The 17,667-nt window shown below is 33.4% G+C and overlaps 1 protein-coding gene across 2 annotated transcripts in view; it reads right to left on the bottom strand.

Annotated features, from left to right (window-relative positions):
• CSMD1 (CUB and Sushi multiple domains 1) overlaps nt 1–17,667 on the bottom strand; it is a 2,563,917-nt gene that overhangs the window by 317,675 nt on the left and 2,228,575 nt on the right. For both annotated transcript variants that reach the window (XM_031949178.1, XM_031949179.1), the window contains exons 36-37: nt 17,466–17,562; nt 12,164–12,268 (exon numbers count right to left, since the gene is read on the bottom strand). In XM_031949178.1, coding sequence (XP_031805038.1) covers nt 12,164–12,268; nt 17,466–17,562 — 202 coding nt within the window. The remainder of the gene's footprint in view (nt 1–12,163; nt 12,269–17,465; nt 17,563–17,667) is intronic.

Genomic DNA, 17,667 nt, shown 5'->3' with positions numbered 1-17,667 from the left:
AGTTAACAGTTAGTAGGGCTCATTGCTCCCTTCTCTAGAGGAATTGCTTTCCCAGAATTAAGGTCAAAGGATGGACCAGAAAAATTCAGTCTGGAAACATGTCATTTTGGACATTATTTGAAATTATATACACAATAAAATATTACATTAGGTGAGATTTTAGTTTTATATAGACTATCACAAAGGCGATAGCGTGAACTATCACAGAATTAGCTTTGTTTTTTTTTTAAAATAACTTTCTATCACTGTTTAACTTATTGGTAATCATATAATTATAACCCCTTGTAAATTAATCATTAAATTTGTATTGAACATTTATGTTGTAATAATAGGTGCTATTAATAATACAGAAAAATATATGATATGCTTTCTGACTTCAAGGACATTGTCATATAGAAGAAAAGAAAAGAAATTTAAGTAAGAAGGTAATTAGCTCATACTCATACTTTACGTACTGGTAATTTTATTGATATGAAAATTCTTCCATAAAAATAAAATCACAGAATTTGAAAAAACCTGAAAAAAGTCTTTCCTATATCATGTTTAAATATCTATATAGCTTAAAAATCACTAGAGGAGGAACTTAACACTATTAGTGTTTCTTAATTTTTTGTGTATCATGAACTCCCTGCTCAGAATGTTTATAAATACATAAATAAATAAATGTGTGTGTGTGTGTGTGTGTGTGTGTCCTAAAAGTTAGTGAAAATAAAGATATATATATTTCCCAACTGAACTGACAGGCCTCCTAAAAAGGTCTCATGGACGCCTGATTAAAAATGCATGGTCTAAATGAATCCTCTTCATTGTTGGATAGCCCTATTATTAGATAATCATTACAGGGAAAAAAATTTTCTTCCATTAAGCTTAACTATACTTCTTTGAAACTTTTTGTTGTTGTTTCTAGTTATGACTTCTGAAGCCCTATTGAACAAGAGCAATCCATTCTCCAAAGGAAAGTCCTTCAAATACCTGAGGACAACAATCATTCTGGTCTTCTCCAGATTAAATATAACTAATTCTTCTAAATGATCCTCTATGATTCCAACTTTTACATACCTTTGCAGACTATTTTCTTAAGTTAGATAAATGATTGATACATTGATGATAGAGAGATAGATGATAGGCAAACAGTTTAGTAGATAAATTGATATATATCACTAGATATTCTAGGCAACTATTTAATGATCCTTTTTCAGTCCAAACTTTTTTAGACTCTTCTCTCAATGATAGACATATAAAACATTTAAGTCTTATGAGATTATTAAGAATACTGGAGATATTAATAAACTGGCATATCCTTTACAAATCTAACGTCACAAAATGTTTATGGCAGCCCTTTTTGTAGTGACAAAAAAACTGGAAACTGAATGGATGCCCATCAATTGGAGAATGGCTGACTAAATTATGGTATATGAATGTTATGGAATATTATTTTTCTGTAAGAAATGATCAGCAGGATGATTTCAGAGAGGTCTGGAGAGACTTACATGAACTGATGCTAATTGAAATGAGCAGAACCAGGACATCATTATACATGGCAATAGCAAGCTATGTGATGATCAGTTCTGACGGACATGGCTCTCCTCAACAATGGGATGATTCAAACCAATTTCAATTGTTCAGTGATGAAGAGAGCCATCTACACCCAGAGAGAAGACGGCGGAAATTGAGTGTAGATTACAACATAGCATTCTCACTCTTTCTATTGTTTGCTTGCATTTTGTTTTCTTTCCCTGGTTTTTTTTTTTTTTTCCCTTCTTGATCCGATTTTTCTTGTGCAGCAAGATAACTATAAATATGTATACATATATTGGATATAGCATATATTTTAACATATGTGCCATCAAGGGGAAAGGGTGAGGGGAAGGAGGGGATAATTTGGAACAGAAGGCTTTGCAAGGATTAATGTTGAAAAATCACCCATGCATATGTTCTGTAAATAAAAAGCTTTAATTAAAAAATTAATTACCAATTAAAGTCAAAAAAAAAAAAAAATCTACAGGCACTAGGAAGCCAAGGTAATAGAATAAAAGGAAACAGAAAAGCTTAGTTCCTCATCAAACCTCCAAAAAGGTCTAAAAATTCACCAAACTGAATTCTAACCCAGAAACCCAATAAAAAAATTATAGTGAGTGATTTTTTTTCCTTAGTCCAGGATTGTGGTGTTCTTCTTCTTTTATATAATATAATGGTTCTCTCTGGGAACAGGTTTCTTGGGGGAGGTTCTCTGGAGGCAGCCTTAGTTTCAGTTCAGAGTAATAATTATTCCAAATGCAGCCAGCTGATAAAATCCAAATGTTTATTTTCTCCTTCCGAGTCTTTTCTCCTTGCCTGAGGCTGGGCAACTTTCTGGTGAGCCTTTCAGACCAGCCTAGGTCTCAGTGGGGGAAGTGCAGGAGGCCAGTCACCAATGGTGGTGTGAGATGAAGTGAATGAATCTGGTTCTGCCTCCAAAAGTGGGCTTCTTCTGAACTGACTCTCCTCCACTCTGAATCTTTTCAACTGACCTCTGCTAACTGAGCTCAGCTGTTTTTATGCTCTCTCAAAGGTTGATTCCTCCACTGAGAGTGGAATTATGGGTTTCTGACTTGTGAATCTCATACTGAATACTGATTTGTGAATTTCCCAAAAGTATGAACTCTAATGAGTACTTAAATATATTAGTGAGATAGAGAATGTGCTAAGTACCATGCTAAATTAGGCAACTGACTTATCATTTTGTAAGGATTCTAACACAGGTTGGCTCAGAAAACTAAAAGAAAGGTCTTTCAAAATGGGGATGGGGTATGGACTGGAGTATATATCCTGTGAGCCTATTCTACCATTCAGGGAGAGAAAGAGCATAGTGAAAGAGCATAGAGAACCAAATTAGGAAGCAGAAGGGCAGAAAGAGATCCCCAGGGATCCCTGAACCAATACAGTGGCAGAAATGAATACCTTCTGTCATTTTTCTATAGTTCAGTTCCTAGTTTCAGGTCACAGAAGACCTAAAGTCACCACAGAACATGTAGCAAATTTGATATACAAAGAACTAATAATTCTGGCTTCACTGAATGATGCCAGAAAAAGAAAAAAAAAAAAAAAAAAAGATCATTATGATGAGAGAAAAACTCTGTATGACCTGAGTGAACACTAAAATTATGAAAAATCACCCAAAAAATGTCTCCTTTGATCTACCAAACCCAAATGGTCTTGCATCCTCTCTGAGCAAGATAAGCTTTTTTGGGGGAAGTCACAACTCTAGGCAAGATTTCACATTCACCTAAGATTTTCCTTAGACATGCATAAAATGGGTCTTCAGAAAATGACTCTTTGCATATCACTTCTTTCTTGAGAATGACATGCTTGCCAAGAGAATCCCTCTTGGTGTTTTTTGTTTATTTTTTTGTTTGTTTATTTGTTTGTTTGTTTTAACAATAAAGCTTTTTACCATAGCCTTTGGGTTAGCAAATTCCTTCATCCTGAACCCTAACCAGGGCCTTGGAGAATGGAACCCCACCCATTCCTACCTAACCTCTCCATAGGTACTGTTGTCCTTCATCAATTATATAGAATGTTAATCTATGAAGATACCAACTTAAACTTGTCATTAAAAGGATTGCAAAATACATAAAATGCTTACTGTCAGATTTTGGATGAACATCAGAAAAGGAGCATACATGTAGGATATGCATTAGGTGGCTACTTGTTCAGTCACTTAGCCTCTAGTATCTATCAAATAGGATAATAAAACACCTCTTTCATAGGCTTCTTGTGAAAATCTAATAACAGAAGCTCATATGAGAATTTATTGAAATATAAAGGGGCTGTAATCTCTATTAATGGATTTTAACTTAATGAAATTACTCCTTTTGAAATATTTAAGTCGATTTACTTATTATTTTTTTTTAAAATGCATATAGAAATGCAGTCTTTGTTAATGAAGACACATTTTATAACAAAAGAACAGACAAAACCTAAACAGGACAAAGGCATTTTGTGAAAAAAAAAAAAAAAAAGTTGGTCTGACAGAATAATGGCCTAAATTTATTTCATAGCAGCATGCAATAGTCCAAAATTTAAAAAAAAAAAAGTTTCTATTATCACAAAATTGACTGGATCCTGAGTAAAGCAAATATCAACTGTAAAACATGTACCAAAAACTGTGGGTAATTAAATTAACACAATTAAAAATAAATTAGGCCTTTATGTATAAATAGAAGCTATGGCTTCTAACAAAATTCATTTTCTAAGATGCAAAGAAAGACCTGATGCTGAAAACATTCTTTTCAATCTATTTATGACATTAAATCTTAGTATCATATAATTTATAATTGGAAGAGAATCTAGGAAAAAAAATGTAATCTAATCTTTTTTTTTTTTTTTTTACTAATAAGGAAATTGAGGTCTAGAACAGGAAAAGAGACAGTTAAGACATCTTTTATCTTAATTTTTATATCACTATTATAAATGGTATTGCTATTTATTTTCCATAGCAAATTGAGCTGAAATTCCATTCAAATTTAACTTATTAAACTGCTTAAAGAAAGGACCACATGACCTTAGATTTGATTATAAAATAAAGACTACATTTATTTTATTTCTACCATGTAATTTGGCAGAGTTTGGGGAATAATGTAGGTACTAAGTAAATAAATATTTCCTGGTTGATGGGTGAGTTGACTGAATAATATTAAAAGAGTTGAGGAAAAGTAGAAAAATACTGTTTGTTTGCTAAACCACAAAATTAGAGTTGAGTTCTTAGAAACCTACTTGAGGAGAAATCAAGATTTCTTGATAATCTCATAAGAGGCTGTACAATTCATTAAAAAAAAAAAGTAGCAGATTACTTTGTGATGATTTATTTAAAACTTATTATCAAAATTATTGAATACCTAACATGTACAAGATACAATGCTATCTAATTACCAGTAGGTACAGAAATATAGTTGAATGGCCACCTAATGTTTTCTTATATGAAGCCATATTCTTCGCTTTCATGGTTCAAAGCAATAGATTTAAGAAATTTGATTCTTCTTTGTAAGTGCTTAGATCTCTTCCTAGTGGCTATGATTAAAATACTTTGGCTTTTACTGCAGGGTAAACTTTGCAAATAAATTGAATCCTCTTATACCTATTTCAAAAATTACTTAAGAGAGTACCATAAAATTGGTTCAAAGTTTCAGGAAAATAGCAATAAGGAAATTTATCTTACAAAAGTTTTGTGTCCTAGCAATAAGAAACCTCACCCCAACCACACATTCCCCTCAAACACACACACACACACATACACACACACACAGAGAACAGTAATAAAATCACTATGACCAATCATTCAATAAACATTTACTGAATGCTACTATGTTCCAAGACTGGGATTACCTAGATTGGGAATACAAAGAAGTAAAATAGGTCTTGTTTTTAAAAAGCTTAAATTCTTTAGTGGAGAAAACATATGAAATAGATACAAGAGGATTTGGGTGAGGAATACAATAACTAAGGCATCAAGAAAAGTTTGCAAGGTGGCATTTTAAGGAACCCTGGGATTCTAAGAAGCAGAGGTGCATTCACTGCACTGTATGAGGCCAGCTTGATTAAACACTATGGATCAGGAAGAGAAAGAATGTGCAGTGATAGATAGATTGTTTCTGGTGAACAACTCACAGTTTATGATAAGCAATGCCCAGGAGAAATACAAAAAAGTCATTTTACAATATATATTATTAAACAAAGTCTAAAATCAGAACCAGAAAAGGTGTCAGGAAATTTACAGTAGGAGCACAGACAGGGCCATTTCTCTGAAGTAGATGTCCCTCTTCTGAGCCTAAGGAGAATGAAAATGAATAGGTTCTCCACCTCCAACACCTTCAGCCGCACCCTATTTTTGTGTCTATCCAAACTTACCGCTTTTCAAAGGCTCTCCTAATGTAAAAAATGTAATAAAAGTTGAGGAAAACCAGGATCAAAAATATAAAACAAAGACCGTAGTGACATTTAGCAGACAAAAAGCAAAAGGCAATCAGTTATATTCTTTATCTTCACTTCAAAGTTTTTCAGCAGGCTAGAGATCAAGGAGAAGACATGGAAGGGTGGGAAGAATTATATCCTGTTATAGAGGAGGATGACTCTTTTAACCTAGGGCAGAGAAGACACAGATATGAACCATTTCCCTTTAAAGTTCTAACACAGCTTAAGGACTCAGTTCATAAACAGGGGCCCATAGCACCTTTTGTTATGTTACAACTTGAAACAATGTCACAGGTAATTTTGTGCCCCAATGATTGGAAAGCATTTGCTCTGGCAATGTTGACTCTAGGCTAGGCAGTGTTCTAGATGATAGAATTTTAAAAACAGATTCGATTAACTGACACTCAGGTTGCTCCAGAAGCAAACATGAAGTTATACTTTGAGCAACTTAGTGGCACTGGGGCTCATGCAGATACTGGAGATCAAATTCATTTTACTGAAGAGACATGTCTCTGAATATCCCAATGTGCCAGAACAGCATAAGACAAAAAACTAGAGCCCTTCATTGATTTTGTTGCTTGATTACAGGATGTAGGAGGTGTATATAGGATATTAAAGGCTTCCTTACGGGAGAACTGTAATGCAGATTGTTGCAGAGCAATGATTATTAACACCTACCACCTCATGCTATTTGTGAAATGTCCATTCAACAGTATCAAAGAGGCAAACAACTAAAAATCCTTGTTATAAATCCTCCACTACCCTGGTATTCATTAGCTATCCCAGTCATACAAATATATGAGGAAGTGCCTGTGTCTGCAACTATGAGTAACACTGACAAAATTGAAATATATCTTAACAAGGTATAATGTTTAGCTCAAAGAATAGTCATTCCATCTGAACTTACAGTTAAAAGAGAAGATAATAATTGTGAATTAGTCCCACAAATGAGTCCAAATTCAGAGGCCATTGTATAAACATATTTTACAAAGGCTATCACATTCACTCAGCCGATACTGACCCTTACTTTGAATAACAGTTTGAAGGATTAATAGACACTGGAGCTGATAGGACTGTGGTGACTGCTTCTCAATGGCCTCCTTGTTGGCCTATGACTTCAGCTAACAATAGAATGGCAAGGGTAGGAGGCAGTAAGGAGGCTTTGGTGTCCACTGAACTGGTAAATTGGCAAAAAGATGGAAAGACAGGAATAATTTTTTCCTTTAATAACAGTTGGCTTACATATTAACTTATGGAGTAGGGATATATTACCTCAATTAGGGATGAAAATCATCACAGATTTTTAGGAGGGGTCATTGCTGCTGTGGCTTTCACCACTCCAAAAATGACTTGGACTATCTTCACACCAGTATGGATGGAGCAATGGCCCCTGACCAAAGAAAAAACAGCTATTCTACATCAATTAGTACAAGAATAATTAGAATTAGGATATATTGAGGAAACAAATAGCCCATGGAACTCCCCTGTATTTGTTATAAAGAATAGATGTGATAGCTGAAATAGCAAGGAGAATATTGCTCAGAATCATCCAATTAACAGGAGAAACAGGAATTATATGGATTAACATAGACAAGGCTAGATTAGACAGCTTAATAGCTACTCAGGAAACATGGACCTTGTTAGGGGTAGGAGAATTAAGAGCAGGAAAAATCCTGACCCATTTGCCATTCTATGAACATTGGCAATGGATATTTCTCACAAAAACAAAAACACATCCACTTAAAGGCCTTAATGTGTTCACTGATGCCACCAAGCAAAATAAAGCGGCCATATATTTCCCACAATTGGGCATCTCTAATGTATTTACTATACTTTATGCCTCAACCCAGAAAAATGAGTTGTATGCCATTATACAAACATTGAAAATAGACAAACCCATCAATATCATTTCAGATAGTCACTATGCAGTTGGGGTGATCCAGAGACTAGAGACAGCACATATAAAGGTTTAAACAGGGCCTATCTTCTCATTGTTTCAGGAGGTATAAGAGGTGATTTTAATGAGAGTCCACCCTTTTTATATAATGCACATCCGCTCTCATATGGATAGGCTGGGACCTATATTTTAAGGGAATAAAATAGTAGATGGTCTTTTACATAATGTATTCTTCTCTGTCCTCTAGAACAAGCAATAAAAGCTCATGAACATTTGCATCTGTCTGCCAGATCTCTTTGGAGATTGTATGATGTGTCCCAGCAAGAAGCAGCAAGCATAGTAAAAAGATGTGTTACTTGTGTACCACATTCTTAAAGACCTATAGGGATAAGGACTAGCCCCAGAGGTGGCAGGCCAAATGATATATGGCAAATGGATGTTACACATATGGAAACATTAGCCCAACAAGCTAAGATAGATGAACAATTGTATCAGATGATAAAAGACTTAAGAGAAGTGGCATTAGAAACAGAAGCAGAAGTAGAGTTACTGAAACTCCAGACTCAATCACAATGTCACTACAAATACATAAAGGTTTGTGTAATCCCTTTGCTGTCTAATCATACAGGTCAAAATTATGATTGGGACAGTATCAAGAGGCATTTGAATGGTTTATTTTTCAATAACACAATCGAAGGTGACATAGAAAGTTTACATAAATTAATATCTGATATAGAGAAAGCTTCTCATGAAAATTTGAATTCAGATAAAACTGCTGAAAAAAATCAAACATTGGTTTGATACTACCTCTTCATGGTGGTTAAAATTAGAATCATGGATTGCTATGTGTGTTGTTATGTTGTTACTGCTTTGTTGTTGCACTGTAATATTAGGATGCTTTTATAGATCTTTTTCTACCATCCTTTCAGAGGTTACAGTTCAAGAAAAGACTTTTTATCTAAAAGATAAAAGGGGGAATTGCTAAATTATGGGATTCTATCAAGAGGGAGTACTGAGGCCACTTCAATCTTTGATGCACAATAAGTTTTCTGCCACATTGTAGAAATGCTCCTTGTTGAGCAAGGAGCAATGATTTGTGATGATGGGAACAGGTGTAAATTGGAGGGTCACAACCAATGGCTATGTAAGCAGGGATGCCTAAACAGGGCCTTTTTCCTGTGAGTGAGTTGCTGAATTGCTTGATTAGCTCTCCTCCCATTGGCAGATACCATGCATATGCAAAACCCACGAGCTGCTTCTCTGAATGGTGATTGGGAATTGTCTACTGTTCACACACTGATCACTGCTTGCAAAAAATGTATATCAACAAGGCTGTATGGCATAATAAACTGGAGCTCTTTTCACACTCTTGAGTCTCCCCCCTCATTCATCTTGTCTCTGAGATCAAAGGGTTCATATGCTTTGAGCTCTTAAAGACAGCCCCAAAAACGTCACATTCCCCAAACCCTAATTAGGATAGGTCTACTTCTCATTACATTATTCTTTTTCTCAAATTACTTGTAAAACAATAATAGTCAAATGCCACCCTCAAAAAGACTGTCCTTCCAATTGCATATAAGCATTGAGTGGGTTCCATGATAACTTTTTGGCATTTGAGAGTATCACTGATCCCTTTTATTAATAATTTGCTAGTATTATTAATAAAATGATTAATTACCCAGAAATTATATCTTTCTCATTCTTATGTAACAACACATATATATTAGAGAAAAAATATGTCTGTTGCTTTCTTGTGTGTGTATATGTGTGTGCAAGCACACATGTGTGTACGTGTCAAAGAAAATGAAAACAAATATGAGGGACAATATTGTACTCAATTTATAAGTTTGAAAAATGACTCTCAGAAAAGTTAGGTGTCATAGCAAGAATGAAAGCTATCTTTAAGTATCTGTAAAGCCATTTGCCAGAAAAGGGATTAGATTTGTTTGGCTTGTCTTCAAGGAGAAGAACTACAATCAATCAATCAATCAACAAATGTATTAAACAGTAGAAGTTGTTTTTTTTCTACTTTAGGGTAAGTATAAAAGTTACTGTAGTGTTCTTAAATAGAATGAATTGTCTCTAGAAGTTATAGGTTTTCTTACTGAAGAGCTTCAAGAAAAAACTGTATTGCTACTTTTCATAAATGTAGAGAAGATTCTTGTTTGGATTAAAAGAGATCTGAGATTCTATGGTTCAGCTTAGAAACAATTTCAAATTCTGCACTAAACTCCACACAGTGAGGCAAAAGATTTTTACTGATTTTAAAGAAAGATAAGATAAATATGCCAAATATTAAAAAACAAAAACTAGGCTACAGGGGGAAGGTGTTGGCAGGTAAAACTGCCATTGGATAGAAGGTATTCTAACTCTTGATCTATTAAAAGCTGAGAAGGGAGAGGTGCTTCTAAATTGTCACAGTAATGAGAACTTGAAGATAGTTTAAGAACAAATATTTTAGAGGACCTAAAGAACATGGTGGGTAGTGAGCAAAGAGAGGAAGAGAGGGCAGATGCTTGAGGGCAGTGGTTGCTGTGGTGACAGCCGCATCTGAAAAAGATGCACACCCCAAGACAGTAATTGTGCCCTTCCCCACCATGTTGACACACTGAAGTGAAGACCCCATATCCCAATACTAGTTATAACCCTGACATAAATGTTTTATTTAGCCATGATAGTCAATCAACAAACATTGATTAAGCATCCTATATATGTCAAACATTATGGTAGGTCAACATATTTAAGGGATTAAAAACTCCATAGGTTACAATTTAAGCAATACTAGCCATTCACTGGTGATTTCAATTAACATTAGATTTACTATTATCTCACATTATCTATATTCTCAGTCTTTATAATCAGAATGATAAGCACAGAAATCATCATTTTGATAACTAAAGAGAGATGAAGCAGCTTGAGTCAAAAAATAAAAACAAGAAAAAGAAATGTGTCAAAAATATAGAAACAGGGACCTTCAGTTAAACCTTAAATCTGTTTTCTTTCAATGAGATATATGCTAATTTTCTTTTTCTAATAACTCTATTTTCTGGTAATAAAACTGAGCCACATATAACTATGTTGGTGAAGCAAATGTCCCTATATTTCTATGGAAATTTATAGACAAATAATTTGAATAACATCTTTCCACATTGGTAGTAAATGAGAAGCCAGAAGAGCCAGGACCACCTTAAGAGCACTAGGTAATAGCATTCATGAACCATAATACCACCACATGAATGAGTGCATCTGTTAGCTCATAGTATGAAATGAACCTCCTAATTCACCATCTACAGATGTTTGAAAAATGTGTCCAAAAGGGGAGCAAATTCTCCATATGTAGCCCATGTAAATAATATCCAAGACCTCATTTTGCACAATCATTAATGGAGTTCTATTCAAATAAATTGCTGCAAACTTGCATACAAATGGTGGCAATAAGAAGGGGTATTTAACAGGAATGTGAGACTGTCCTGTGGTTTGTGTCTGGTTCTGAATGCTTATCATCAGCTGGAAATTTAGCCTTTCAGAAACATCTATGCATTTACATCCTGAAAAACTGTTTATCTCATTTCAAAAGATCACTTATTAAAGCTTATCTATGTATTTGCTTATTTGCAACTGCTTATTAAGGGAGATGAATATGAATATCAAGCACTTTTAGTGCTTGAAAACATGTTCTAAAATAAACTTCACTCTCATTGGAAATTCTTATTTCATCTTTTTACAAGGTTTACCTGCATAATCAAACGTCAGAAAAGATTTGTGAATTTGACCTTTGTCATCCCATTTATCAGACTATTAAGTCAGCCTCACATTCATTTTTAAAAGGTTAGAGCCTCCTTTGCAATGCCTACATTCCCAATTAAAATGAATAATACACAGACATCAGCACTGGAGTTGCTACTCTTTGCCAGTACAAATTTTTAGAAGTTCTTTGAGAAGAGAAATAGAAAAGTTATGCAAATAAATTGCAAATAATACATGAGACTATCTGTATTTTAAGTTATTATTAAGAATATATAGAGAGATTTTATAATAAAACTAAATTAATTTTCAAAGATATTCTTGAGTCATTAAGCTAACTACCTTAATTGGGATTTTTTTTAAGACACTTCTATATTTTCTCACCAAGTTACAAGCCAACATATTTTCCTTGTATTTTCTATTGAAATTTCAATGAAAGGTGACTTCCCATAAGTTCTAAAAATGGCTTTTGAGTTAACATTGTGTTTCACTTTGCATTTTTAGCATAAAATAATTTTCTTGTAAAATCAGTGATAATAAGTAAAGTCTGAAAGGGCAGAAAGTAGGCCTTACTTTTGTATTCCAGGTGAAAGCCAGCTGCTGCCACACTAATATCTGATTGAAAGTGCAAATAGAGTTGATTAGAGGTACTGTTCAACAATGCTGGCACCGTAGTACCTACAAGAAACAAAATAGTTTAACCTTAGTCATAACTCATGCAATTTTTAAACATTATTCTTTTACATGTGAAACATTTGAATATTTATGTATGTATGCTTATTTCTCTAAAGCAATTTAATTCAGTTCCTCAAATACCAATCATTTGGCAATTTATTTTTTTGCAGATTACTTTCTTAATGGGCATATAGGTATTCTAGTAGAAAAGGTAAGAGAAATAGTCCCAATAACTTAAAAAAAATGTAATATAAATAAGGAAAAAGTCAAAAAGAAAAGAACAGAAATCTGAGAAAGGAGTGATTATTTATATGTGAGGATATTAGAGAAAGTTTTGTTCCTAAATTGGAATTTAAAAAACAGGAAGGAGATAAATTCATGAAGGAAATAAAATATAAAATGACACAGTGTCACACAAGTGATGAATGATAACAATGGATAAGATGGTGAACTTTGAATCAAGAAGATTTAGGTTCAAATCTCATCAGAGATAGACACCTTATAATGTAGGGATAAATCACATAAATTCTGTATCTCAATTTCTTTATCTGTAAAATGAAGGAGTAGACTCAATGCATGCTCAATTCATTCTAGGATTGATCCTAGAGTCCTTTTAGTTGGATTGTAGAATATAAAAATGAAGAGAGTGTGCTAAAACTAAAATGATATTTTTGATAGATTGTGGAAGTCCTTAAATATTAGTGATAGGAATTGTTTTTACTATACCTATTTTTATTAATATCAGGAAATGCAAAAGAATTTTCAGATATTTGTGTCTCTCATAGTATCAGTTTTCATTATTTCTATTGTTTGATAGCAAATGTGTGTACACAGGTATTTTTAAAACAAAGTTTTAAACTTTGCTGTCATTGTTTTCTTAATGTATCGTGATATACTGAACATATGTTGAATGCCCCAAATCATAGAAATATCACATGAATGCTTATTACTTATATGGTTTATTATCTATTTTGGTTTCTTTTCTTTCTTTTTTTTACCCCCATTTTGAATGTCTCCCTTTTTCATTTGGCTGATTTGACAAGGCCATCAGGAGGAAGAACATTTCAAGACCACACAGAAGTCTGGCTAGGGATAGTCATTTGGGAAGATGTTGATTCAATGAATTATTCATGGAACATAGCTTTTGAATGGTAACCTCTTTTCTGTTCCCACTGTGACTAACACTGAATGATGTTCCCACAGAGGTCTCTGAATGACTTCCACCAAAACTGTGTGAAAAAGGAATGTATATATTCATTTATATCAAATACTTTTTCTTCACTTAAAATGGCCTAGCTCATGTCATACCAACTGAAGAATTAGTAAGAGACGTAGATGAGCTAAGTTCATGCTTGAAAAAAGAAATTAGAATATAGGAGAAATTTTTGAAATAGGAAAATAACAAAAAGGGAAATTCCTAGGACAAAGCCTTAAATTATAAAGTACACCAAAATGGGCTGTTTTAAAAGTGATACACAAATCAAATGATTTATTTCTTTGTTATCATACTTGAATGAAGAAATTTTTATTAAGGCATTGTTTTTTATAATCTTATTAAAATGATCCTTTAACTTAAATAATGAAGCACAATTCAAATAATTGATAGAGATAAGTTATTCTTTAAAGGAAACTGACAATGAAATCCCAGTGTCAAGTCAAAAATGAAATGACTATGATAACTATAAAATAATTAAAAAAATAAAATGATAATTTATCTTTAATAAGTCAATAAAATGGCACTTTTTCTGCTGGTGTTAATATCATCCACTAAACAATTTAGTGATGGATCTTCATGAATTAGAGTGTTAAAAAATAATCTTTTGGTGCTCAACTTTGTCAAGGAGGCCATTAGTCCTTAGCAAGGATTAGTAAATGCAGTTCTTCTAATGTGGAACATTTTGCCTTAATTTGTGAACAATGACAACATAGTCTTCAAGAATCCAGAATATCTTCATGAAGAATCAGAGCAGGACATTTGTGCAAAAATTAAAGCAGGAATGGATGATCTATAAAGTATCTTTACAATATTATAAATAACTCAAATGTCTTTATTCAAAACTTTTGATATACTGTTATGCCAGAGTTCTCAGTTTCTCTAATTATCCTGGCTCGGTTTCTCTGCTTCACCTCAAAGCTCAGTCCTGCAAAACCTCCCCTCCCTCTTTATCAGAATATTTGATAAGGATAAAAGATCTTATGTTTTAGAATATCAGAATGTCTCTCTCCATCCCAAGCTATTGGAATGTCAGATACTGTCTTATCAAGATGCCTCTCCCCATCTCTGGGATTCCTCCCCCATGCATCCCCTCACCCTGTCAGAACCAGATTGTCAGAGTTCCATTCCCATTCTCAGCAGCCTGACTCTGCCCCTGCCTCAGTCTATCCCCTGAGTCTGAGCCACATGTATATATGTCATTGAGAACTGTCATTGTTTGCTGGATTCTTGGAGACAATAGTCTCATTTAGCCCTGGGACCAAACCATGGATCCATTTGGTTCCAGTAAATCTCTCCCATTAAATAAATTATTAAATACTCTCTAATCTCTATCCTGCCTCAGTTTCTCTGTCATTATATTACATATATACATTTATATTTATATTTCATAAATATATATATACACATAAGTAAAGGGAGAGAGAGCCTGCTGTATTAACTCTCTTGACTTTTTCTAATGTTACAGAAAACTATTCCTTTTCAAGTTTATTTCTCCTCCAGACTTCACATACTGGAAGTACCCTCTACCTTCATGACTCCTTTTTTTGACTGGTTAGTTCCTTCTAAATTTCCACTTTCAGGAAAATATTCAGGCTAGTTATTTCTCCATTCTTCTCCAGGATATTCACCTGACTCTCCACTTTTTCTTCACTTCCTCACAGGTATCTTTTTCCACCTCCACCACCCCCATTTATTAGGGGTAGTATATGTGTATCTGTGTGTATCTGTGTGTGTGTATTGTCTTCTTTATTAGAATGCAAGCTCTAAAGGCAGGGACTTTCTGGTTGTAAACCACAGTAAATAAAATTTAGTAAATGTTTTTTTGACTTGACTAGGATAAGACCTTATATATTGTTGTGACTTGAACTTTTTCTTAACATATGAAAACATGAAGATAACTTAGATAAGAACTTAGTTTATGGTATTTTTGAGGCTAGGTCTTCCTAGCTTCCCTAGGCTAGAAGGACAACAGTTCCTCACAATCCTGTTCTTACTATTGATTCAATCTGAAAGCTTTAATCTGTTTGTTATGTTTCTGATCTCCTTTGGCAAACTGGTGTCCCTCTTCTCGAAGAAGCTCATCATTTGATATATTACAGTCACTTGATTGACTTTAACCCCGAAACCTCAACCTCCCTTGTAGTAGAGAAAATAGATGTGGGTCACCACATGTGATTCAAGATCCTTAGTTTTCAAATAAGAAACCTGAAACCTAACAAACAAAAACCCCAAATCCCAGGAGAAGGTCAATGGTTTAGCAGAGCTAAAACTATAGCTTGATTTGTGTGTGTGTATGTGTGTGTGTGTGTGTGTGTGTGTGTGTGTAGGTAGAACTCTTAAATCCATTATCTTTAGCCCTATTATAAGTCCTAGGCTTTAGCCTAATATTTTTATCAGTTCTATCATCACTCAATACTCTGGGTCTAGTGCATGTATTTGTCACATTTTTATCTATGTGCATCATATGACCTTATTAGATTCTAATTCAAGGATTCACTTTACCTTTGTTTTCTAGACCTCCATGTACCTTTTCCTTTATCCCTATTTTACTATAAGCTATTCAAGGGCAAAACTGTTATTTTATTCGTCAGCATACCTCCGTTAACAACTAGCACACTTTCTTGTCCAGAGGAAAATCGAATATTTTTATCAAATTTAATTAAAAACAAATTTCCTTTTCTCATTCTGTCTCTAACAGTGGTTTCCTTCCTTATTTTTTGTTAATGCTCTCATCATTTTTACCTCAGTATTCAGAATTGAAACCTTAGTTCTTCTGATTCTTACATATGGTAGCCTTCAAATGACTCTTCTTGCCTCAAATCTTTGCTCTTCAATCCATCTTATGATGATCACCATTTAATAAATACTACCTATATGAAAGAGACTTTTCCTCCCAATTCAAATCCTATGAAAAATAGGGTATATCTACTTAATTGGCGAAATCTCACCTCTATATACCAATATGGGCTGGGTAAGATTTCCTTTTCTTTACTTATTGAGCTTAATTATTACTTATGGTGGTATTGAAACCAATGGTTAGTACATGGAATGCAAAATGCAACTGCCATTTAATAACAATCTTTTCCCAGGATAAATCTACAAATGTGCTGGATCAAAAAGTACTTTCTTCTTTACTGTTACTACTTACAATATATGTTTTTGCTTGGATGTCATTTCTCTGTGTGTGTGTGTGTGTGTGTGTGTGTGTGTTTGTATGTGTGTTTTTGTGTGTATGCATGTGTGTATATTTACGCATTTATTTCTTTTTTTTTTTCCTTAACTGAGAAGAAGGAAATTTTTTTAGATGTTTACCTAAATGGCTTGCTTCTCTCCTTCCCCTCCCACCAAAATGAATCTGATTTTCTTTAGTTTATGTGTGTGCCAAATATTCTAAAAATCTATGTGGATCATTAATATCTTCTCATCATCATTAGATTTAAGCTGTTACTCAAATAACTTTATAAATACACTGAAAACTAATGAGTGACTCTAAGAATATTGACAATTTTTACAACTCTAGCTGCTTTCATTTGCCATTCCACTATCTCATTACCTTCTGAGTATATGCATTAGTACATGCAAGAAAAAAATATGTCTGATATTTCCTTAGGAATTTGAGGGAGAAAAAATAACTACCTTCCTTAAGATAAATAATATAATTTACAATATCAATTAAATAAGCACAAAACTGAATATTTGTTTATAAAAATATATATTTTTTGGCATTTTTATGTGCATTAATAATTTCCAGGTAAATGTTTACTATTAATTTATATCAAATATGAACTGATAAAATTCATTAATATACATGCAAGTAATGGATTGTATTAATGCATTTAAAAATCCAAAAATAACACAAGCAGCAAGAAATGTAAAAATTTAAATAAATTTAACAAGTCTTATTGGCTGTGATCATTTTTTTTTCAATTGTTTTGAAAGTTTAATTTGAATTCTATGGAATTTAAGAACTGATAGTTTAATTACCTGAAAAACTTCCAAGTCTTGGTGCAGTCATATCTGCACCATCATAGATTTCGAGGGAATCCCAATTTTGTTCTGTGGCAAAGCTGATTACTTGAATCTGAAATATAATGACATTAGTTTATTTTTTTTAAACTAATGATAACTAAATAGATACTCTCAATGTAAAATAACACCAAAGAAAGTAACCAAGTATGAAACTATG

The sequence above is a fragment of the Sarcophilus harrisii genome, chromosome 2 (assembly GCF_902635505.1).
Source record: "Sarcophilus harrisii chromosome 2, mSarHar1.11, whole genome shotgun sequence".
In the NCBI taxonomy this organism is placed as follows: Eukaryota; Metazoa; Chordata; class Mammalia; order Dasyuromorphia; family Dasyuridae; genus Sarcophilus; species Sarcophilus harrisii.
The sequence above is the reverse complement of the archived record's forward strand: the minus strand, read 5'-3'. Positions and strand labels throughout refer to the sequence as shown.